The sequence below is a fragment of the Molothrus ater genome, chromosome 11 (assembly GCF_012460135.2).
Source record: "Molothrus ater isolate BHLD 08-10-18 breed brown headed cowbird chromosome 11, BPBGC_Mater_1.1, whole genome shotgun sequence".
Lineage (NCBI taxonomy): Eukaryota > Metazoa > Chordata > Aves > Passeriformes > Icteridae > Molothrus > Molothrus ater.
Window position 1 is genome coordinate 12,137,150 of NC_050488.2, and position 24,307 is coordinate 12,161,456.

Sequence of the window (24,307 nt, forward strand, 5' to 3'; positions counted from 1 at the left end):
ATTGGGGGTGCTGCTGCCCGCCATCTCTTTCACATGCCAACAGGACTGTCTCCTCCCAGCATAAACTCTTTATTTCTCTCGTTTGGCACAAATGGAACTGCCCCTGCCCAGCCCTACAGGGGCGCAGGATCAGACCCCCACACCCTCACAGTGTCCTCACCCTCACGTTGTCCTTCTGCGCCCCCAGTCTCTGCCTGTCCCGGGCTCAGAGCTCAATGGTGTCGCTGGAGAGGCTGCGGGAGTCCAGCGCCTTGCCGAGGGCTGGGAAGGCGCGGGGACCCTCCCGCTCCCAGCCGGGAGCTCCGGCGGGCACCAGGAGCGGGGCCCGGCTGGGCGCCTCGTCCAGGGGCAGGCTGTCGGGCGAGGACAGCCCATGGCGCCAGGGGTTCCAGCTGATCTTCAGCGAGCTGCTCTCCAGCGAGCTGGCCGAGGCAGTGACAGTGACAGTGATGGTGCCGTGGGGCTGGCGGGGGCCGGGCAGCTCCGTGAGCGAGCTGCAGCGCACCATGCGCCCCAGGCTGGGGGTCTTGTCAGGGGCAGGGGAGCCGTGCAGCGAGGAGCCGGAGCCGCGGCGGGCCCGGCCGAAGAGGCCGTCGTGCAGGAGGTGGCGGCGGCAGAGCGCCTGGTCGATGCTGCGGCGCAGGTCGATGGGGGACGGCGGGCGGAAGATCAGCTCCCCAAGGGAGGGGGACGAGCCCTGCTCGAAGGCGGCGCAGGAGCGGGCGGCCAGCATGTTGGGGCACTTGGGGCTGAGCCCCGGCATCCCGGTGCCAGCTGCCCAGACCTCGTTGCTGTCCTTCAGAGCCCGCAGGGGCAGCTGCTCCGCCGGGTTGCGGATGAGGTTTTTGGAGATGTCGTTGGCGGGTGTCCGCTCCGCACCGCTGCCGCCGGTGCCGCCGCCGGCCCAGTCGTAGCAGTTGTTGGGGTATTCGGGTGCTTCAGCTTTGCGGCCGGCGCAGAAGTACCGCAGTGCCTTGGCCCAGCAGGAGTGGCCGGCGGGGCTCCGGCGGCGGCACCGGCAGCACACGGGCTCGGCGGCGGCCGCCAGCAGCGCCAGGGCCGTGCCCAGCTCGCCGATCCGCAGCCAGAGCTGTGCCGCCCAGCTGGGCCGGGAGAAGCGCCCGTGGGGCCCCAGGAGTGCTCGCAGCCACACAGCGCTGAAGAGCTGCAGCCCGCAGACCGGCAGCCCCGCCACCGCTGCCGCCAGCAGCGCCCGCGCCCCCGGCTGCGGCCCCGGCCCCTCGCAGGGCGCCCGCAGCGCCCGCCAGCACCCCCAGAGCCCCCCCAGCAGCAGCAGAGCCCCCGCCCCGCAGCCCAGCGCCTGCAGCCCCAGCGCGGCCGTGAGCCCCAGCCGAGGCGGCAGCAGGTCGGCGGCGCCCATCACCGCACCCTGCAGGGCAGCAGCAGCCCCCAGCGCTGGCAGCCCCCGCAGCCGGGAGGGCAGCAGCTGAAGCTGGGCCAGGCGCTGCAGCCGCTGGAGCAGGAGGGCAAAGGCGGCGAGCAGCAGGGGGAAAGGGGCCGTGTTGAGCAGCAGCAGCGCCGGAGTGGGCAGACGGCCCCGTGCCCCATAGGGATCCAGCAGCAGGAAGGTGGCCCGCAGCAGGCAGGCGGCCAGCAGCAGCCCGTGGGCCCCCACAACGTGGAGAAGGTGTGGGGGCCGCAGGATGGCTGTCCCCGCCAGCCCGGCCAGGCAGCCCAGCGCCAGCAGCAGGAACACGGCAGCCACTCCATAGACATGGGCCTCCCAGGAGAAGCCCAGCTGGTGCTGCAGCTCGGCCCAGCGCAGCCCGGTCGCGTTGGCCCCCAGCGCCGGGGGGGCACGGGCTGTGGGCTGTGGCTGCGGCGATGATGGATCTCGGGGCACCGGCTGAGGCGTCATCCCTGCCCGTCGCCACGTGGCCGAGGGGGCCGCAGTGCTGGAGGCTGCGGTCTGCGTCTCCGGCGTGTCTGCAGGTAGGAAGGACGAGGACAGTCGGGGGAAGTGGGGGCCTTGGTGCCACTCGGCCCACACCTGTACCCCGCACTGGCTGCATCAAATGTGGCACCCCAGCACTGCAGCGGGGCATGCCCTGTGCTGGCTGGGGCTATGCCCAGCGGTGCCTCCCGGGGTTTTCTCTCAGGACGCGCAGTGCAAGGGGTGGAACAGCCCCGGTCACATCCCCCACCCCCTTGGGGAAGCCCCCACCCATCGAGCATTTAGCGCTAATCCCTGCGGGCAGGAGTAGATTAGGGCCGCTGTCAGGTGGCAATCCTGATTGAAGGTGTCACTGTGTCCCGGCTGGGCAGCCCAAGATAGCTGCCATCCCCCCGCCAGCCCCGACGCCCCAGGGATGGGCTCCCACAGCGTCTGCAGAACGGATGGGCTTGGACGCAGCCCTGTATCACCTGGGTGCCTTGTCCCGAGCGTCCCCGTGGTGGGATGTGTCGTTGGCTGTGAGGTCGTTTTGGTGACATTTTGGACGCTCACAGGGCCCACGGCACCCCGGACCTGCTGCGGGGAGCCGACGTCCTCCTCGGGCAGCAGCCCTACGAGAAAGAGCAGAGCAGGGCGCTGACACCTGCAGGGCCTGGTCCCCCCCAAGCCAAGGGGTCCCCCCGCACTGCGCTGGCTCCTACCTCTGCTCGGGGTACCGGGGGTGGCCGTGCTGGAGGCGGGGAGTGGCGCAGGGCCGGTGCTGAGGACAGACCCTGAGGCGGGCTGGGGTCCCCGCTGCCCCATAGTCCCAGGGTCCGTCCGGGGGCCTCCATCGCCAGGGCTGGTGGTGGCGTGGCTGAGTGGGGCCCTCCGGGTGCTGCGCTGGTGGGAAGGGAGCGCTCGAGTCCAGGGCTCAGCCAGCCCCCAGGACGGGGCAGTGTGGCGCAGCCGTGGGGCAGAGCTGGGCAGAGTCGGGGAGGGGCTGGGGGGCCCTCCCGTGTCCCCCCAGCTGCCCACCAGCTGCACAGAGCCAGGGCTGGCAGGGGGACCCCAGGCTGGCCCCGTGCCTGTGGGATCGGGGGCTGTGCCTGGCGGGACCAACTGGCTGCTGGCTGAAGTGAGTTTGGCATCCTGAGAGAGGCCCGGGACTGCTGTGTGTCCCTCTGCCGCTGTGTGTCCCCCTCTGTGGGCATCTGCTGTCCTCATCCCCGCCGCCAGCGTGGGGTCCAGGGCAGTGGTGGATGCGGTTTGCTGAGGGCTGGGGGTGCTGGCTGTCTTGGAGATGCTGTGCCCGGACAGCGAGAGGCCCTGCCCTGCCCAGGGTGGCCCTGGAGAGTCTGCCCCTCTGTCCGTGGGCACCTCAGGGCCCGGCATACCCAGTGCAGAGCCGTGGGGCAGGGAGCTGTCCTGGACTTCAGCTTCGTGCCCTCGCCAGGCAACAAGCAGCTCCTCTGTCACAGCCGGGACTGTGCTGCCGTCCCTCCAGACCTTGCTATCAGCACCTGTCACAGTGGTTTCCATCTCCAGGGGTGCCCTGGTGCCATCCCCTGCCTGCAGCGACCAGTGCACGGGGTGCTTGACCCCCCAGCGCTCACTCCTTGGGGCCCCGGCACCGCTGGGCTCCCCTGATGCCTCCCAGGCAGGGGATGGGCCTGGCCACTGCTGTCCCCAGGCAGGGCTGTGCAAGGGGTCCCCACCTAAGGACAGCCCTGCTGGCAGCACCCCCTGGGCTTTGGCAGGGACTCCAGTGGCCAGGAGCATCCCCCAGGTGACGAGCTGTGCTGCAGCCATGGTGAGTACCGAGTCGAGCCTGTGGGAATGGGGATGTGGTGAGCCAGGATCCATGGCAGATGCCAGGTAACTTGTGCAGATGGCCGTGATGCTGCTGTGCCCTTGGCCACCCACTGCCCAGGGAGAGAGACAGTGGCTTGGCTGTCCCTTCCCGGGTAGCCCTGGGCTCTGTTCCCAGCTGTGCCCGTCCCCAGTGGCCCCATTCCCAGTCTTCCCTTTCCCAGTGTCCCCTGGTGTTCCCCATCCCGGTGTCTCCGGTGTGGGTTTGCCCTTGGTGCTTAGTGGCCCCAACCCCCAACATCCACGGTGTCCCTTTCCTAGTGCCCCATCCTTAATGTCGCCTCCCCGGAGCTCAGTCCTGGCGTCCCTCTCGGTGTCCCCTCCCCGGTTCTCTATGCCCAGTGTCCTCGCCCGATGTCCCCGCCGCCGGCGGCCCCGCTCCGCCGCGCACCGTTCACCTTGGCGCGTCCCGGCCGCATCCCGGCGGGGATGCTCGGCCCGGAGCCCCGCGCTGCCGCCGCACACACGGCTCAGACCCGCCGGGCCGGGAACGGGGCCGGGACCGCCAGGGTGCTGCGGCGGCGGCCCCGCGGCGCGGTGCGGATTACCGGCGGGGCTGCGCAGCGAAGTCGGGCCGCGGCCGGTGCGGGACCACAGCCGGTGCGGGACCACAGCGGGGCCGGTGCGGCCGCCGCATCCCGCCGACCCCACCCGCAGCGCGCCGGGCCGGCTCCACCGCTCGGTGCCCGGTGCGCGGTGCGCGGGCCGCGGTGCCGCCAGCCCCCTCCCGCCGCCCGCCGCAGCACTGGCGGCCCCAGAACTGGTGCCCCGGGAGCCGCAGCTCCCCGCGCTGACCTGCCGGTGCCGGTGCCGGTGCGGGCGGGCCGGGCTCTGCGGCGGAGCGGGCGGCGGCGGCAGCGGCAGCCGGTCACGCGCCGCCCCGAGCCGCGGGCACCCGCACGGGAGCCCGCCCGCACCGGGAGGGGGGGCGCGGGGCACGGCCGGGGCCGCCGCCGGGACGGGATCCGCAGGGCCGGCCAGGGGGGCCAGCGGGTCCGTGGGGCTCAGCTCAGTCCGGGGCAGGTTCGGGTGGACTCCCGGGGACGGGTTCTCCGTGGCGCAGCTCCTCCGGGACGTGGATTCCGGAGGGGCACCAGGGCAGGTTCCCGGGGTCAGGACGCGGCGGGGCGGCGGAGGGGGGGATGCTGCCAGCGGGGCAGGCAGGGCTGCCCGGCCGAGGCTGGTCCCGCGGCCGCCAAGGGTAGGCGGAGGGAGGGGGCAGTCGGACCCACTAGCAGGGTCCTGAGGAAGGTCTGAGGGGGCCCTGCCCCACACTTGTCTCTCAAACGCTCAGCACGGATATGCAGCACCCTGGCAGCCACTGGGATGTGGGACCCTGCCAAGGTTCAGGTAATTAGTTAATCTGCTTAATTGTCCGGCTGGAAAACTGCCCACCCTGCCCGGGCTTGAGCTGGCAATGGTCAAGTGTCAAAAAGTCGCATCAGCTCAGGACTCCATCCTGCAGGGTGACACCTGCACTCCAGCTCCCTGCCTTCACCCCTGCTCCTCCCTGCCTGCACCTCAGCAGTGCCTGAGCCACCAAAGCCTTGGCAAAGTCCTGTCATCACCATCGCTCTTCTCTCACCAGGCCAGCAGGTACATGTGGCACCTCAGGTCCCCATGAGAGCACCGGTGTGCTGGCAGTAGCACACAGTGCCCCACTCCTGCTCCCTGCCACCTCTCCATTCCCGGGGCACTGTGTTCACCGGTAGCACATGAGGCATTTCTGGTCCCTGATCCCCTCCTCTGTGGGGTCAGGAGGCTGTGGCAGCCAGCTCAGCGCAGGGTCTGGGAATTTGGGCAATTTGGGCACACTGGGCCCCAGAAGGCAGGCAGGGTAGGCAGCTGGTCTGGGAATTAGTGCTGGGGAGGCCGCACAGAGGAAGAGTGCAGGTGATCCTGCCCTGCACCATGCACTGCCAGCACTGGGCACCACTGCAGCTGGATGGTCTCATCCTGAGGAAGGTGCAGCTGCAGTGCTGAGTGTGCAGTGGGACTGTGGGAAGGGAGCTGGCTGTGCCCTGTATGCCACAGTCATTGGAGCACCTTCAGCACCAGGCAGGGGCACAGCAGCCACCTCCACATCCTCGGTGCTGTCAGAGGTTTCCTCCTCTGCCAAGTGACTCACTGGCAGATGAAAAGCTGAGCCCCCTGCTCTGTGCTGCTGCAGCAGCCACGTGCCTGCTGCCTGCACAGCTGGGGATGCTGGGTGGAGGATGCACCATCCAGTTCTCTCAACCCCTATGCCCATGGCCACCTGGGTGTCACAGGCTTTTGATCACTGTTCTTCCCTTTCTCCTGGGTTCGCCCCCAAGAAAGGTCCAAAACTCGAGTTTCAGAGAAAATGGCCCAAATTAAATGCCTTCAGGCAGACTGGAACCCAGCTTTGCTTTTTTTATGGCCATTGTTTGTGTTTTATGGTTCTGCCCTGGGCCCTCCACAGTTCTTCTTGGCCATGATGCAGGAGGAACCACCCTGGCACCTTCCCTGGCTGAAGGATGGGACAAGACCCTTACAAACACTGGTTACTGGCAGCTCTGTGGACACAAAGGCCAGGAGAAACCACACATACCTGGGGCATGGCTGATCCAGCAAGGAGCCAGTGACAGTGAGCTGGGAGTACAGGCTGGGAGGCAGGACCAGCTCCACCAGGGTGCAAGCAGAGTATCTGGGAAATCTGCTGCCATGCAGCACGCACTCTTCCATTTTTGTCCAGCAAGGCTGGGAGAGGAGCTGCCATCCTCACAGCCGTATTGGGACAAATGCCCTTGTTGGCAGCTAAAGCCCTGGAGGAGACCCTGAGTGGGAATAGACAGGGGGACTGTGGGGGCCAGGGTGGCATGCTGGGGCTTCATCCCATTCACCAGGGAGGTTGTCCGGTGCAAGGGGAGGCATTGCTGGCTGCTCTGGCTGTTACACCTCCATCTCCAGGGATTTTGTTTTGCACTGTGTTCCAGCGTGTGTGTGGCAAGGAGCTGCAGGGTCCCCAGGGCAGCCCTGCATTGCACCCCACGGCACTGATGCTCCATCTCTGCATGCCAAAGAGCCAGTCCCTGCTCTGCCTCTGCACAGGGGCTTACAGCAGACACCTCCAGAGGTCCCTCCAAGCTCAGCCATGTGCTGCCGAGCTCCCTGCATCCACACCAGGGGCTGCACAGAGACCTGCGCCGGTCCTTGCTAATTCCAAAGCGCACGGAGTGGCAAGCCCACCAAACAGGTTTTGCCCAGCGTGCTGGGGCTGCCAGGGGGGCGGGTACACAAGGGCAATGTAAACAAAGAGCCGCTCCTGCTGGCAGCCATCACCAACCCCCTTCAATGAGAGGGGGGTCCCAAGGTTCTGGGGGATCCCCATATCTAACTATCCCACCACCCCCGCAGCTTCTCCTTGTTAATTAATATCACTGGACCAATGATAAGCTGGAAGGGTGAAGGTTTCCGTCTTTAAACACCAGAGAGGAGCTAAAAAAAGAATCCTCCCAATTCCAGGATCCAGGGGAGTTAAACAGCTAAAGAACAGTTACCTGTTCTCCTGCTGGAACAGGACTCTGCCTCCCCAACACCCCCCCCCCCCGCCCCGCCCCCCCCAAAACAAAACCACCAAAAAAACCCCCAAAAAAAAACAAAAGCAAAAACCCCAACATAGAGACACTGGGCTCTGGTGAAGATGAGTTTATTAAAGCCAGAAGAAAGGGATCACAGCCATTTCCTTTGGTATGGCAAAGCTGGATAATTTGAATTTGTGGCATTCTGGTTTTGTTAACACCAAAATGTTTCTTTTGCTAGTAACATTTCAGATCAAAAATCAAACGTGATACCAATGCCCCAAGCAGTGGGAGCTGCCCACAGTTGGGCACCCTGAAGAGAGTTGCTCTGTGGGAATTGGGACTGTGCAGACCTCTCATCTGCTGGATCTGCCTGTTGTATCTTTGGTTTCTGAGAACTGCTGGCCTTGAAAAGGGTATGTTGGAGAATTCCTTAATCAGCCAAGAGATACAAAAGACAAATGAAGTAGAAACAAAATAACTTCCTGGAATCTCTGAAACTGAGGAATTTCAGCCTGTAAGGAGAAGAGATACAATACTGGACGAACCTGAGACCCTGGGGTTTGGTTTTCCTCAGTTAAACCTCTCCCTGCCCAAAGTTCACAAACAACTCCTGAGACAAATCTGAACCTGATCGAAATCAATCAGAACAACACTACTCTAAAAACCTAAACTTTTACATAACAAACCAACAGAGATACTACGAGCGAGAAATAGAGTAAAGCCTCGGGCCACAGAGATAGCATTGTATCAATCTAGCTGAGGAATTTCCAGTAGACCTCAGTGCCAAATCTGACTGAGCTGACAGTCTGCTCTGCCAGCCCTGTCCTCCCTGGGAATGTCAGGTACTCACTGCTGTGTAAATGCTATGGTAACTCAAGCCCATGACATTTCTGCTGGGAGCAGGGAAGTAAAGCAGTACAGACCCCTTCAGCTTTCCAAGCCAGGGGAGAGCCCTGCTTAGACCCTTACAATATCTCCAACTGGGCAATAGCACTTTCAAGCATGCAGGCCTGAGTCTTGCTTCTACTATGCAAGTAACACACCTAGAGGAATAAACTGCAACTGAAATGGTCATCCTGCTCTAAGGGCTCCGAGCATGAAACAAGCCCCTTCAATCAGAAGAATCACAATCTAACAGTAAAGAGCAACAGGCTGTTTTCTGCTGAGCCAGTGGATTGACAGGATGTGGTTTCTTGGAGCTTGAGGGGCTTTGGAGGCTAAGGTAGCTCATTTGCTTTACACCTGTTGTGCTACACAGGGAAAGTACATCCTCCTCGGGAGAGGAATCCAAGAGATACCTTTTTACACTGGAAGCATTAATTGTTTTTTTAATTTCAAGACTTCTCTTTCTTCTGCTTTCAGGTTGTTGCAGGCTTTTATCAGAGTGTGGCACTGGTGTGAAATTCTTTGTAAGCCCCATCTGAGCACTGCCGAGGATCTGCTGATGGGGAGCTGCAAAAACCAGGTCAGAGTTTTCTGAATTGAGATCAACCAAGTAGCTGTGAAGGGTATTTTTTCTGGAGCTTTCCAAGTCAATAATCCCAGTTGCCTTCCTCTGCTTCAGCCCACTGTCAGCACATTCAGAGCGTTCGCCTTTCCCCTTATTGGAGTACGTTGTCTTTCTCCTTATTGCTTTTTTCCAGGACATCCTTCCTGGACTCAGTTTTGTTTTGTTCCCTACAGCTGCCTTCTCCACCTCATGGTTTGTGGACCAGCTGCTGTGTCTTTGCCCAGGTGTAGCTTTCTGTGTAGAATGGTGGTAAACTTGAGGCTGCTGCTGCTGTGATAGTGTCAGGGGTTTAAACTCTCGAGTGCCTCTCCTGAATGCCTTCCTCAGGGGGGTTGGTAGAGGCCCTTCCAGTGGTACAGGACACTGTTTCTTCTGACTACTCTCCACAAAGTGTCCGCCAGCCCAGCACATGCAAGGATGGGCAGCACAGCTCTGTGTCTCCAAGCTGCATTTCACCTCCTGCAAAAAGGTGTTTGCTCTGCCACAGGCTGCTGTAGCAATGGGGCTGGCTTTGTCTTCTGAGGCTGGGTTTAGGTCACCCTTAGATGTGCCATCTCCAGTGACCTGGTTCCTTCCAGGGGAGGCTCTGTGTTGCTGTCCCACTGTCACACAGGGGAAATGAGACCAGCCTGAACAGCTGCAAACAGCCCTGCCTGGGCAGCATGGTTTGTGCAGGTACTCCTCACTCAGGACACAGTGCTGGCACAGCCCAGGGGAGGTCTGGAAAGATTTATCTGTCGTGTGAGGGGGCAGGCTGGCACTAGACAAAAGCATGTGCTGCTCAGCTGAGGAATTACACGGCTTCAGGAAGCCAAGTTCTTTGCACGTTTTCAGGAACTGGTCATTCAGCTGGGCTGGCAGGGACTCCAGACCCTCCTTTAGCAGCTGCATATTGGATTTCATATCCAAAATCTCAGCATCTTTCTGGGGAAGCAGAAAGCAGAGCAGAAGCAGTAAAAAACACACAAAAAGGCACAATAGTAAGGAAATTTTAGGTACTATGTGTCAGTTTGGTATCGACCCAAAGTTTAGCAATTTGTATCTTCTTGTGTAATAGATATCCTCAAACTCTCCCACAAAGGTGAGAGGTTTGGGACTGGAGCATCCCCCTAACCCAGTGTGTGCCCCCTCTCCTAGGAGCACTGCCTTCTCATGTGCTGGTGCAACACATCCTTGCCAAAAGCAATTCCTGCAGCAGGGCCTTTGGAGAAACCAGCCCTGATCAGGAGGTCTCTGACAGTTCATTCTTGTGTTGCTCACATCCACTTGTTTTCTTTTCACGTCTTTTTTCCTCTCCCTGTGACACACCTGGCTGAAAGGACAAGGTGCTGAAGGGATGAGGTGCTCTCCCTTCACAGTCTCTGTACCATGTCTCCAGCAAAGGCATGTGTCAGGTGAGGAAGCAGTGAGTGCTCCATCACAGCCTGCCACAACAAGGCACTGTTGGCTTCTTCTCTTACCGACCAGGGCTTTGTCAAGGCTTACAGCGCTGTTAGCCAGTGCTTAGGTAAGCCTCTGTCAGTATCTGGCCTAGAATTAGCTTTTTAATGTCTTTCCCCTTCATTATAACAGGAGCAGTCTGCTTTATAATCCACCATTCGAAGGCAATTTAATATTCAGTCAGTATTTTGAAGAAGCAGGAGAAATTCAGAATGAGGATTCAGAATAAAAGATTAATTTCTTCACTTACGGCTGCAAGTCTCCTCTCCATCTCCAGCAGTGCCTGCTCCATTTGGCTTTTTTCTGTCAAAGCTTTTAGCACCAAGCTGTAGTGACTTTGAAGAACATCTTCCACTAAATAGGGAAATCAATAAAAACCACATTTGGTCTTTCATTTGTAAATGTGAATAAAGTGCTATCAGTACTATTGCTACTCTCTGCATGGCTTGGCATGAATCACCACATGATTCTCCTGCTGTGATCTCCCCAAACCCCGAGCAATGAACAATGGGGTGGATTTTTAATGGAAGGCACTTGACATTTATAAGATGCTGCACATAGTCCAAACCTCATTTACTGCCCTCTGTTAATGTGGCAGCTGGAGAAGAGAGGCTGTGCAGAGCTGCAGAATTTGGTAGGCTGAATGCAGGGAAGGCTGAGGCTTGGTTGTCTGCCAAGTGCACAACAGGCATGGCCAAGGCAGGGGGACCCCAGCATAGCTGATCCACCTCTGTATAAACAACACTCTCATGCAACCAGGTGATGGGAAATGGGGCTTGAACTGGATGGAGGTGTAAGAGGTTAATGGCTAAGAAGTGCAACCAGAGAAACTGTGTCACAAATGCACTGGAGGCTGAAAACTGAAGGAAAACTGCTAGAGTGATAAAGAGAAATTATGAAGGACTGTCAAAAGAATTGGAATTTCATTTGCTGGTCATAGGAAGAGATGGGGTCAGAAATCACCTGAACCAGGCAGCTGTATCCAGCACTTAGTAGTGGGGGCCCCAGCAGAGTCCTGTGGAGGCACAGGCTCCCTGGGAGGGTTTTAAATTCGGGTAAGTTGCTCTTGGCTTCATCAGTCTTTTTGAAAAACTGATAAAACCCCAGGGATTTGTGTTATATGATTGTATAACAATATAACTCCCCCCATACAGCTTCAATTACTCTTATAGGAACCACTGCTGTGCCTAATACACTATGGGGTAGGAACACAGTTTGCATTGTGTGTGGAGATGAAAAATCTTTAGCAATCTTGTGGAAGTCTACTTTAAATTTGTAAATTAGGACAGAGAGAAAGAGCTGAGAAAGAGCAGAGAGAAAGAGCTAAATATGTCTGTTCTTTCCTGTGAAGGGTGCAGGAAGGTGTGTATAGATGGTGTGGAATGTTGGCTGGTTGGTACAGAACAGGATCCAAAGCACTCTTGCTAAGGTAAAGCACTGCCAAACCAATGGGCCAAGATAACTGAAACCCTGGAGTGCTGGAGCACTACATACCTGAGAAAAATCAGAATAAAGCCTACATTTCAACAAGCTGCTACAAGAGCTCTGCAATTAATGGATCTTCTTTTGCTACAGATCCAAGGTGTTTGATTGACTGGTGTTAGAGGAGCTGAGAGCCCATCTGAAGCTGTTCCTGCTCACCAGTGTTTATCTCAGCTCCTCGCTGAGCACCTCTTGCCCCACAGTGCTGTGCTCAAAGGCTGCAGAGCTGCAGGGCACTGGGGATCCCTTCTCCTCCTGCTCAGCTCTTTTCATTAAGCTTCCAGGGACTTAATTATCTCAGTGAGCTGTGGCCTTCTGTCAAACTGTAGATGGAATTGGTTAAAGAGCTAATAACTATTAGGGAGCGGCAGACAGAAAGTGATTGTATAGGCTTTACTTCTGAAAAAACAGGGATGTTTTTGAAATTTTGTGAAGAAAGAAAGGAAAAAAATCTGAGCAATTATGGGCTTAGTAATTTGTTCTCATATGGTGCAATGTTTTAGAACAGACTTTGAGGAGAAAAGTACTCAAAGATAAGAAGGGAAATAGAATAAGAATAAGATTTTATAAAAGGTGGATTGTGATTTAATGCTCTAAGACAATGCAGGTGACTTCTTTGTCAAAGACAACATAGTGGCCTTTCTGTAGATTCAAACAAAGCTTTTCACTGGAAGTTGTCATGTAATATAAAAAAAAAGGAGAAAAAATACGGGGAAGCTTAAAAAGTAAGCCTCAACTAAAGGGAAAACATCAGCTCTTGAGCTGAGTGGCATGAGGGGACAAGGCAGCTCTGACAGGTGCTCATCAAGGCCTTCTCATGAGCCAAACAGGCTTAAAATCTGCTCTAGTCACCTGGGTGCAAAAGCCAAAGGGCATTCAGTTAATTAGCAAGTGACACAAGGATGCAAATGCCAGCACCAGAGGCTACAGGTGACACTGGGCACTGGGGTGAGTGGCAGTGCACCAGCTCTGGCTGACAGAACTGCTATGCTCCCCAGGATGTCTGGAAGCCCACACTCCTTCCCAGCTGTCTATGTGCAAGGAAAGAAAGAGACTGAGCTAGACATGGGCAGAGAAAAGCTGCAAGTTAATTAAGTGCTTACATGGTAATCTCCTCTTATGAAAGGAGATTGAAAGTGTTTGTCTCATTCAGCCACGCAAAGCTGAGGCGCAGGATGGCGCAGGGCTGGAGGTGCCGCTCAGGGATGGGCACAGGGAATGGCACCTCCTGGCACCAGGAATCCTCTGTGCCCTGCTGGGCACAGCTGTCATTTGGGAGACAGAACCCTGCAGTTGCCTTATCTGTGCATCATCCTCACATACACTGAATTAAAACCACCTCCCAGACTTGAGCTCGAGGGGAATTTCTCCATTATTTCAGGATGCACATCACCACATGGCTTTGCCTTGTTCTCTGTAGGAGCTTGGCTGATTTCTGAGGATTATCTGCAGGTATTTCTAACAATATGCTGTTGCAGTCAGTTTGGTTGTTGTTTTTAATCTTTTAGTGTTTTGCTCTGACAGATTTAGACTGTTTTAGAAACCTGGAAATCTATAATTTGTAGAATGGGTATGTAACGGGGGAGTGAATGTTTGAGTGGGCCTTTAAGACATTTCATCTCCCTGATTGGAAACAAAGGCTACCTGCAATCTGAGAGGAGGTTTTGGGGGAGCCTGCCAACCTACAAAGAGAAGGAAAACAGTAGTGACTAAAGGAAGAAACTCCTTTGGTGTCACTTTATCACCTTCCATGTCTACATCAGGAAGATACAGGAAGGGCAGCATCTGCAAGCTTACCTTGCTGCTCTTCCCCATATGCTTAATTTTAGCTCAGAATTATTTTTGAAACTTTCTGGTTTCGCTAATCTATCTATTCTTCTTCAACATACTATCCTCAGTCTAAAAATAGTCCTGCATCCACTGGGCTTGTGATCTGCACATACATTTGACTCAGCACAGCGTGCTGCCGGCAAGCAAGCAGCAGCCAGCCTTTTGAACGTGTTTCGTTTATACGCGTAGGAGTATTCTGCAGAAAAAACCCTCAGTACAGAGGAGGGGCACTCTCCTTCCCTCCCTGCTTCCATACCCAGAGAAGTGTTCAGACTTGTCAAACACTAATAAACAAGGTAAAAATAAGTGTTAATAAAGGCTTACAAAAAATATAGGCTTTGAGACAGCCAAATTAGATCAGATCAAGGACTCTGTTAAGTCTTTTTTCTTTGAATATGATCAAGAAGGGCTGGTTCAGAGGTTTTCTTCAAATAAACCCTGCAGCAGATAGTTATTGAATAACTTGATCACAGACAGGAAATCTTTACTCAGTTAATGGGTGACTTATGCACAGACTTGTGCCTCTCCCGAGGTAATTTAAACAAAGCAGTTTTTTACAATCTGAAACATTGCTTTGTTTTGATTTGCTGTACCCTTGTGTTCAGATGCTGCTGTTTACAATAACAACATTTGGAATATGAAATCTGGCATGAGATAAAAGGCTGAAGGACCTTGGGGTAGGGCTGCCACCCTGTGCTGCAGAGAGTTCCCTGCAAATCAGCCTGTGCCCAGGTGCAGCTGCACTCCCAGCAGCTGAAAACTACAGCCTGAGCAGCCAAAGGAGGGAGCACCAGCCTCCCAGCCTAGGAATATTAAACAGCAACTGCTTCTGATGTCTCTCTATCATCATCTATGCAGCTCATCCTGAGATTGGCACTAACAGCACAGTCACTTTAAATAACACTTTGGAAGGAGGTTGGTTCCCCCATGCCCAGATTCAGTAGGGGAAATTGGAGGTGCTATAAACCTGGTGAGACACAGGCAGGGAAGACAGCTCTGGAGCTCAGCAGAGCACTACATGCTCTCCCTGGGCAGCCATGGAGCTGTGCTAGAGGGTGAGAGAGTTGGGCTGACATGGCTGCATCCTACTCAGATACACTCCAAGCAGTCATCTGGCAGGTTTGTGCTGGCTTAGCCTGGGTCCCGTTCCACAAGACATCGGAGAGCATCTGCATCAGGGGACCGTGGGATGAGCTGCCCCTGATCTCACCCTGTGCTACAGCACACACTGCTCCAAGCCCTGAATTGTGACAATGAGGGGTTCCGGTATCTACTGGAACATCCACACCTCCTCTCACCATCCATACTGAGCTGTTTTGGAGTCTGGTTAAGTCCCTCAACAGCTTTGTCAGTCACTGGATGGCTAGTTAGGAGCTACATGGAAAAAAAAATAAATTAAATCAGTTTCAAACTTTTTGACTGTTTAATCCATACAAGACATAAGGGAGTCTGAATTGGGTGTCCCAGTCTGGACCATACCGTTCAAGGTAAACAAGCTCAAATCTCACCATTTTAAACACAGCCATGTCCCCTGGAAACTTTGCCAGCAGCTGCTGGGTCTGGGGAGTCTGGAAGCAAGTCATGTTTGAAAACTGCTCACTGGGCCCTGCATCTTGTCAGAGAACTGCATCACCTCATACCTCTGCAAGTGACATATTGCACATTACTTTGTCACCCTTGATGGCAGTGTGTCAGAGGATTGCCTGTGGCACTCAGGATGCTGCTCGTGTGCACTGCAGACAAGGTGTTGTGGAGGATTCAGCTGTTCTGAGCTGTCACAGCTGGAACTACCAGATACAGAACAGCAAAGCAGCACAGAGAGGGCTGAGTGGTGAAAGTTGACATTTGTATAAAAAAATAGAAGGCTTTACTAGAAGTGTGGCTTTGAAAATTAAAATGTGAAAATATGAAAAGAAACAAGCTACAGGAGTGGAAACCAGAGGAAAGAGAAAATAATGAGTGGGCAAGTCAACCAGAGAAACCGTATGTGTATAAGGTGGAAGAACTGAGGCCACAGGGTCTGTCTGCCTCTTTGCCTCCCTGTGCACTGCACACTAAGATGTGAGCAAGGCACCTGTGCCTCTGTGGAAGCTGCTCAGCCAAACCTTGTATCATCTCCAGGGCCAGACACAGCTCCATCCACTGTGTGCAAGCACATATGGACAAACACTCAAAAGAGAACATTTAAAAAAATGTTCCTGCACAGACCATGCCAGCCCAACAGCACTTGGAAATGCTTTGGAAATACATTTTGAAAAATATTTTCTGTTTTGCTCTTGCCTGGTGGCTGTGCAGACTATGCCAAATGTGCTTGCTACCCACTGCTAAAAATGCAACCTGAGATACTCCTTATAAGCTTTTAATGAAGACAGACTTGATTTCAAGTTCCACCTTCCTTTGCTTTTCAGAGCTGTTGCAATGTTCTGGTGCACTAGTTCTCTTCATCTTCTGCATTCCTCTCCTACCTGTGAAATCCTCCACTGCCAGTGATTTAACATCTCTGCCATGTCACCCACATCCCAAGGTACTGTATCATCACTCACTGGCATTCAGAACTTTATTAGCTCTGAATTTAGCTCTTTCACCTGAGTTTTGGAATTTTATACCAGTTTTTCAAGGGAACTGCCTCTTTTCAAGGCACTAGCATGGGTATCTATTTAGTGGGAACTTAATTATCCATCACTGTGATATCAGTCAAATGACAGTGTTTATCTGCAATTAACCAGTGACAGATGAACCTCCCAGAAATATAAAAAGAACAACATTGTGCAGCATGTGATGATTTTCATTATATATTCAACATTCTGCAGCATGATGCATTACAGAAACTGCCAATTTTTCTTTTCAATTGCTTTGAAAATCTAGCAGTATGCACCTCTGGGAGGTTTCTCATTTCATTCAAGGCACATTCATTGAAAATGGATATGGAGAGGAAACAGGACAACTGAGTAAATGGTATGGAATGAAGAGGGGGAGCCATGAATAATAGATTTGATTTTCAGTGCCATGACAACAATTTCTGTTCATGAGCTATGCAAAATTAGGCAAAGTCCTGCTGCAGAGTGGACAAGTTGAGGCACTGAAGTAATTAGGAGGTGGGAAAATGTGTAAGAGGGAATTTGCTGTGCTGGCCAAAGCAGACAGATTTTTGTTTACATTAGGGTCCCACCAAGAGCACTTGCCAAGCACAGCAAGGGAATGTTCTTAGCACAATGAGAATGGTATTTCAAATGTACAGCCTATCATGTCCTCCAGCATAATGAATCAGACTCCACTCTTTTTGCTTGAGAGGGCTCTGTTGATTTAAAAGCTATCTGTCAGAGATGTGCTTTGTGGAAGCCACATTCTGCCACACAGTAAATACCACTGTGCTTTTGTGAAGGTCTGCTGCCTTCATCTCACAAGATACAACTCACTTCATGTTTCTTGTATATTGAAAATGGCCTCTTGTTCTGGCACAGAGCAGAGCAAGCTCTGAGCAGTCCTGACAGAGTGTTGATAAAGCATCACACCAGCATTAAAAATTAATGTACTTTCAAAGGCTCAGATCTAAGCTAAATTAGAAACAATTTCTTGAAGCATTTTCCCTCAGTAAAGATTCTGTGATTAGCCACTTGAGAGACAGAGTTGTTCAAAAGTATTTTATATTATTAGCTTTTCTGGAGGTCACCCTTTTATCATGGCAATAGTGTACTTCACTATGTGCTTCTCATTCAAGAAATGAGCAATACTAGTTGTGTTTACATCTCAAACTTAATCACTTCAAGCACAGAGGAGCAATGGAAGACTTCAAACTAACATATGAAAATTGGAGAAAGCCCTAAAAACTGAAAGTGGATACTCAGGATATAAATATCTAAGTTATTTTTTACTGTGTATTCCATTCGTACTCCAGATAGCCTAAAAATTATCATACTCCAGACAAAACCCAAAACCAGAGGTGTGTTTATCAATTTGAGCTCAGTGTCTAACCATGCCACACCTAAGTACAAGAGAATGGAGAAAAGGAAAAAATGAGATAGTAGGAATGGAAAAACTGACAAGTCCATACCATGGATAAATCTTATTTTCTCTCCTCCCTAAGGGAGAACAGCTGTGAGCAGAATGATTTGCCCAATTCACTCCAACCTCCAGACAACACGCTGACATTTGGCAGTTTGACTGTGCCCTCTGCTGTTAACAGGAACACGGGAAGGACTTACATGTCTTGAAAAGGGGTTCTAGGCCAACCAAACTGGATTTGAGTTTGGAATCAAGCATTTCTTCAAACTTCTCGAAGCACACTGGCAGCTGTAAAAACAAAGGTAAATGGGAAAATTAAAACATTGCCTATTCTTTGTTTGCAAAATCACATCCCCAGATGCCACAGAACAATGACTGCAATTCATGAAATGGAGCAGCCTGAAAATGGTTGTTTATCTGTCACTTGAAACAATTTGTCCAGCTGTTGGTTGCAACCCCAAAGAAGATCTGGGATGGCTCAAGAGGCTCATGAAATCTGAACATCTTTCAAAAAAGAGATACTGATCTGTAAAATAGGATTAATAATAACTAATAAAATGAATTCTAGAAATATTCGGTCAGAGACCTTCACCTTCAGACCACAATGACTAATCCTGAGAGTAGACTGCTTTCTTCAGGCAGAAGGGGAAAAGAACTGATATTTGCAGGCTGCCACTACAGCTTGTTTTGCTCTAGAGACCCAGAGAAATTCCACCACTGGCTCTGAGGCAAGTCCCTAAAGACCTTGACCCTAAGGACACAAAGGCAATGGTGTATGCAAAAAAAAATCCCTTACAGTTGTTGGTTTAAAGTATTTGAGTGCTTAAGACACAGAATGTAATATTTTAGATATCAGCATAGCAAAGGAGAGAAAGTGAATACTGAAGAGTCTGTAGTATTTCTAACTCTTCATTATTTTACATTCTGAATTTGAAGTAACTTACCTCTTGAAGCTTGTCTTTGATGCTGGAAATGAAGGTGCTTAGGACTTCACTAAAATGGAAAAAACCAACAAGTATGAACCAGCAATGTAAATTACTGAAGTGTACAAAAATTGAAAAGATCACTGTAAAAATGAGACAGGAAACACTGCAAGGCATAGTGTAGTATGAAATGTTAGCACAGAAACATGATTACTTCAGGGGGCATAACCCTTTGAAGTCACCTCAGTTGTTTCAGGAAAACATGGACTCTGCAATGTAAAGTGGGAAAAAAAATACATATTCACACATGCTCATATATATCAAATACATGAAGTAATGGGGTTTTTACTCTAAGATTTTTGGCCTCTCTCTCAAATTTTTAGTTGGCATTTACCCAGCTGTCCATTAGCTGCTGGGGTGTGAGCACTGTGTTATCAGCTCCGGAAGGACCCAGCCTGTGCGGTGACGTGCCAGTTGCTGCGATACACGGGTATTGTGCTTGGACTAAAATAACTGTGGGAAAAACACGGGAAAAGCTTCAGCATCAACAAAGGCCAGGCCAGGAAGAACAAATACTGCAAATCCTTTTCTCCTGAGATTATGCCTGCGGTTTCTGTTATCTGCCCTTTTAAGTTGAGCCAGCGTATCAGGAACCAGGCTATATTCATGATTAACTTGCCACACCAAAATGCACGGATGGTTGCTAAGCAAAGTGATAACCTTTTCCTCTCTGAAGATTTGGGTCATTTGAAGTCAATCATTTGAGTGATCTAAATTACAACAGCCAAAAATATGCAGAGGCCATGTAGAATCTAGTTACAAGAAATCTCTCTAGCCTTATGGAAAGGAAGATACTAATTTTCTTAGTCAAACTTGAGGGGGATACAAATTGATAAATTATACACTTATCTTTGAAAAGATAATATAGTTATTTCTAAAAACAGGCTTCTAATCTGGGAGCAAGTCTGGAGTGTAGGAAGAAGCATAATCCATTTAAAGAAAAAATAAGGAATAATTATGAGTGATGCCTAAACATTTAAAAATACTTTATAATTTCATTACAAAGATCTTCTTCCAATAGGCAATTGAGAATAAAATTTTGTCTTATCAGAAATGCAGTGCCCATTAAAAAGGCAAGAGAGATACATAGCCAGATTTGATCAAAGGCTTTTAATAAAAACACACTTCACTTTGGATGTTACATTACAAAATGTACAGTGCTAAGAATTATTTATAGGTGCACTGGGGAGTTTGCCATATTTCATTTTTGAGCTTCAAATTGCTGGCTTGTTCCTTGAAGTCCTTCAGGACCTACAGGTGCCTGTAATTCTTGACATCTGACAAAGAGTAGATGCAAATTACATTATCAAATAACACTTGTCTGTTACCAAAAAAACAATACATAAAAAGCTTGTATGGAAATAAAATTCTAGAGATATGTGTGGGTTTATAAAGATGCAATCTGCACACATGTGTGATTGGCAATCCCCTCATCTGGCCCAAATGTGAAGGCCATACTCAGAGTCCCTTTTATCACTCCCCACATAGCCTATAAAGTTCAAGAAAAAAGGGTTTTCACAGAGAATCAATACAGAAAAAAGAAACAACGCTGATTAGATAAAGACAAAGGTAAGTTCAGGTTAGAGTTTTGCTGTTCAGTGGGGCTTAAGGCTGAATGTGTTACATAAATTGGAAATAAACACTATTCTCTTACCTTGTAACTCTTTCTAATTAGAAATTATTTAAAATCTGAAAATACTTTTCTTGGAGAAATATGCAGATATGCCATGTATGATTTGTAAGAGGGGAAGAAGGAGCTGCAGAGAGTGATAACCACCAGAAGAGAAAGAATTTCCAGTGGATGTCTACATACCGGTCATATTTGTCCTTTATTTTGTTCTTATTTGCTTCAAAATTTTCCAAGACACTTTTTACTCTTCCTGCACCAAAATTAAGAGAACCTTTTTCTCTTGTTTCTTCATCAAATAACTGTGGTTTTGTCTGGTATTTTGTAAAAATACTGGGCTCACTCTGTGACACAAACAAAAGAAAACTGTTGAAGTACAAAAATAATCAGAACATTAATTAGAAGAAACCATTTGTTTATCCAGTGCAGACAGACTTCACAGTGATTGGACATGACAGATTACATTGGATGAGGAGATTAAGAATTTTGTGAGATTATGCCTCATTTAGTGTGCCTAGTTAGATCAACTCTCTGTGGATCTGAGACCCAGCCCAAATTCCTCCAGACAGAGGCTTTTCTCTCATCTTGAGGATTTTCAGTTTGCTACAATTATAAGGTGTGCTGGGTTTTTTTCCCTTCTATGTTCAAGACAGGGACTATAAATGAATTTCAGTGTTCCTGAAATTGTAGAAAAGTTCAAGTTGTCAGTAGAATCTCCCTGTACAGGAATCTAAAAAAAAAATCTTATTGAATTGCCTGGTGGATGACATCATTTTGCTGCCAACTAGCAACATCGACAGACTGTAGATGAGTTTTTCACATGCTTCAATACACATTTTAGAACAGAAATTTAACATTAATATAAAAGCTTCATTCTACAAAATTTCCAGACACTGTGTGATGAAAATGGCAATGCCTTTTCCTTAAAACATAAAAAAATGCAAATTCCATCAATGTTTTTTAATTGTGAAAAGTGAATTTCCTGTTTTGTGTCTGATGAAAACTGCTCCTAGGCAAAATACATAGGACAGCAGATAGCATCTGGAACTGAAGGACAGCCTGGGGCCTCCAAGCTGGCACCACTGCTCTTCCCTAATCTTTGCTCCAGGTGTGTTTATTCTGATCTGATTCCGTTAGCTGTGCAGGAACTATTTTAATGGAGGCTGGCAACACCAGAAACAATAACCATGAGCTGTAGGAGGAATATTGTGAGCATAGAAACTCTTCACCCCTATCCAAAATCATCCAAGCATCTACCTTAACAACAGAGCAGCAAGGTCATTGTCAGTGCAGGGAAGCAAACACTGAGTAGCTCTGTCATCCTTGCAGAAAGCTAAGGAAGTGAAATACATAATTTTTGAAAGAAAAATGGATGTAATATTTTGACTTAGCTAGGTAGGTGGTCTAAAGACATTAGCTTGAGAATAATTTCATATTATTTCAGTAACTTAAAAAATGGTTTTGAAGAAAATAATACCTATCTCAATAATAATTTATAGCAATCTGTTATAAATACCACATTCATCTGACCAGGCTGCTACTTTGTCTTGTCACAGTAAGGATGTGTATGTAGGAAGAAGACAACTTGATTTCAGCAGTTACTGACATTTGCAAGTGTTACCACCTGATTTCAGCATTTTCCATTTACTTTGAATGGTGTCTGTGTGCTTGCAAAGGGCTGACAGGAGTGAGACTCACATCCTGGGAGTTCTGCTGTCCCAGCTGCGTGCCCAGCTCCAGCGGTGCTGCTGCCAACTGCACGTTCTCCGGGCAGAACTGGGAGCCAAAGAGCAGCTGAGAATCACTCAGATTGGAGTGGTCACTGGCAGTGCTGCTCCTCATTGAAAACTTATTGGGCCTGAAATGGGGCAGAGAGGGATATGAATGAGTCTGGAGTAATTAAAAAGCCAAACAAAATTCCCTATATGGCCTGCTGGAAGTGCTACTCTGGATAACAATTTCTGCTGTAACTCAGGTGTTGATTCGATAAATTGGAAGGCAGCTCCAAGAGAATAAACAATAAAGCTTTCTGACTTATAGCTGACATTTCTTGGGCATTTATTCTCCAGATGCCTTAAGTCTGACACAGTAGAACAACAAATAAATAGAGGTAGCATATGGCTGGATGAACTGATATGAATTGTTGGAAGTATTTCAAACATATTAACATGCTACTCAAAAGTGCTCTTCTTTCCCTTGAGCGTTACTCAAATAAATCTTTCCTAGATACCCTTGATTTTCTGCTGTGTTACTCTGATTCTACTCCTCTTCAGAAGCACTCTCATACTCCTCTCCTGCTTTATGGACTAGGCTTGTGGCACAGGACCAGCTTCCCTCAGACAAGGGCTTCCCTGCACAGCTGCACTGCTTCTCATTGTGTTGGAGGCTGACTTCAATTTTTTTGTTAGCAAAAGTATACATAAAAGACTTCTTTCATTTTTCACAAAGAATTGTAGAAGGGTTTGGGTTAGAAGGGACCTTAAAGATCACTTAGTTCCAATCCTCCCACCATGGGCAGGGACGCCTTCCACTGCATGATGTTATTTAAAATGCCATCCCTTCTGGCCTTGAACATTTTCAGAGATGGGACATCTACAGCTTCTCTGGGTAACCAGTGCCAGTCCCTCATCATCGTCACAGGAAAGAATTTTTTCATACCAATCAATCTAAATCTACCATCTTTCAGTTTCAATTATTACTATTCCATTGCTCCACATCCACGAGGTCTGGCAGAGTGTTTAGGTTAGGACCAAACACAAAAAAAAAACGTGCCAGGTTTATATTCTCAGCTCTTGCTTTTTTTGAGCTACCAAGATGGAGAGATGTGTTGCTGCCTTTGGAGCTGGGAACTAGAGACCAAAATAAATGAAAATAATTCATTAAAAATTTGCACAAGATTTTTCTTCCATGTCAAATGATACAAGTAAAGGAGAAGGAATAGGATAATAACTCATGTGTATAACAAGAGATGATCACCTCAACATTTATTAGCAGTGACGTGTTTGGTTAATCCCCTGTTTTGGAAGGAGCCCAAACATCATAGACACAACAGGGAAAGGGTTTAGCAGCAGCACTTGAACTTCTCAGTGTCCATTATACAGTAGTGTCACTGACAATATCATATTAATGCTTTTGGCTTTAAGCTCACTGACTACACTGAGCTGCAGGCAAAAATAGATGAGGTATGGCTTTCTGAATTCTCAAAAAGCCTGATAAGTCTGTCTGAATTCAAACCTTCTCCCTTAATCCCTCTCTGGACCCCAAATCTGCTAAGAAAAAAATCTGACTACAGTTTTACTTGCACAGCTTCTTGTTTCCATCTCAGCTAAGCTTTGTAAAAAAAAAAAAATTCTTAATCTACAGGCAGTATGTGGGGGAGATGTGAGCACATGGGCTGCCCTGACCCCACACAGGCAGAGGCCCTGCCTGCAATGTAAGTATTACATCTCCTGCACCAGTTTTCTAAATCCTTCTGTCTTCCAGACAAAAAAGCTGCCTCTTAGTTTGAGGAAGGGTTTTTATAATCTTCAGATGCTTTGTGGTCTTGACGAAACGCCTTTGAAATTGTCCAGTATAATTGGTGAATATCACACCCCATAGTACGCTCGTTTTCTCAGATGCTTTGTGTTATTTACTACCTGAAGCACCAAGATTCTTATAACAAAGATTTTATGAAGAGTATTGAGCTGACAGGACTTTATGAGCCAAGCGACTTCCTAGGCTAACTCTGCACTACAACCAAAGGCAGCAGGTTGGCTGCTCTGGAGCCCAGTTTTCTGTCTTAAGTCCACTACATCAGCAGTTGGTTTAGGAATGATGACACTTTTGCAAATTAAAGGGCGAGGTGAAACAGATGTCTCTTTTGAATACACTCATTCCCCTGAGCAATGGATTTCTTTATCCCTTGCTTAACACTGCTGGCAATTAATTTACTAACAAGACCATCTGGGCGAGCCATCAGCCTGGCCATGCTTGGCCCAGGCCTGTCCCTGAGAGAGAGATCAGACCATGATGATCACATGTGGGATCAGATCCATGATCAGGCAACTGCAGCTCTTCTAACCACCTGACCATTCCCTTCAGAATGCCTGAGATGCAGGGATGCATGTTCTGTCCTAAATA

General features: G+C 50.2%; 2 protein-coding genes across 3 annotated transcripts; both read right to left on the reverse strand.

The window, feature by feature from the left end:
• Window positions 1-53: 53 nt before the first annotated feature.
• On the reverse strand, window positions 54-4,643 carry PRRT3 (proline rich transmembrane protein 3). Of its 2 annotated transcripts, XM_036391152.2 has the most exons (4): window positions 4,562-4,643; window positions 2,617-3,725; window positions 2,386-2,526; window positions 54-1,947 (listed from the first exon to the last, which is right to left on the reverse strand). In XM_036391152.2, the coding sequence occupies exons 2-4, from the start codon at window positions 3,704-3,706 to the stop codon at window positions 206-208; spliced, it is 2,973 nt and encodes a 990-aa protein (XP_036247045.1). In that variant the 5' UTR covers window positions 3,707-3,725; window positions 4,562-4,643; the 3' UTR covers window positions 54-205. The 2 variants fall into 2 exon arrangements, with proteins under 2 accessions (XP_036247045.1, XP_036247044.1); XM_036391151.2 differs by lacking the exon at window positions 4,562-4,643 and having other exon boundaries at window positions 2,617-3,848.
• Window positions 4,644-7,430: 2,787 nt separating this feature from the next.
• Window positions 7,431-22,429, reverse strand: IHO1 (interactor of HORMAD1 1). The gene is made up of 6 exons (XM_036390716.1): window positions 21,884-22,429; window positions 20,372-20,529; window positions 18,520-18,568; window positions 17,776-17,863; window positions 10,512-10,615; window positions 7,431-9,745 (listed from the first exon to the last, which is right to left on the reverse strand). The coding sequence occupies exons 1-6, from the start codon at window positions 22,025-22,027 to the stop codon at window positions 8,423-8,425; spliced, it is 1,866 nt and encodes a 621-aa protein (XP_036246609.1). The 5' UTR covers window positions 22,028-22,429; the 3' UTR covers window positions 7,431-8,422.
• Between the last annotated feature and the right edge of the window lie 1,878 nt (window positions 22,430-24,307).

Bases quoted from the DNA above. Each gene is read 5' to 3' on its own strand.
- PRRT3 (XM_036391151.2), bottom strand. From the start codon at position 3,760: ATGGATCCTGGCTCACCACATCCCCATTCCCACAGGCTCGACTCGGTA. The intron at 2,527-2,616 runs GTAGGAGCCAGC...TCTTTCTCGTAG, and splicing joins CCCCGGTACCCCGAGCAGAG to GGCTGCTGCCCGAGGAGGAC. The intron at 1,948-2,385 runs GTGATACAGGGC...TCCTACCTGCAG, and splicing joins GCTCGGGACAAGGCACCCAG to ACACGCCGGAGACGCAGACC.
- IHO1 (XM_036390716.1), bottom strand. From the start codon at position 22,027: ATGAGGAGCAGCACTGCCAGTGACCACTCCAATCTGAGTGATTCTCAG. The intron at 17,864-18,519 runs GTAAGTTACTTC...TTGTTTTTACAG, and splicing joins TCAAAGACAAGCTTCAAGAG to CTGCCAGTGTGCTTCGAGAA. The intron at 10,616-17,775 runs GTAAGTCCTTCC...TTCCCTATTTAG, and splicing joins AGAACCCCTTTTCAAGACAT to TGGAAGATGTTCTTCAAAGT.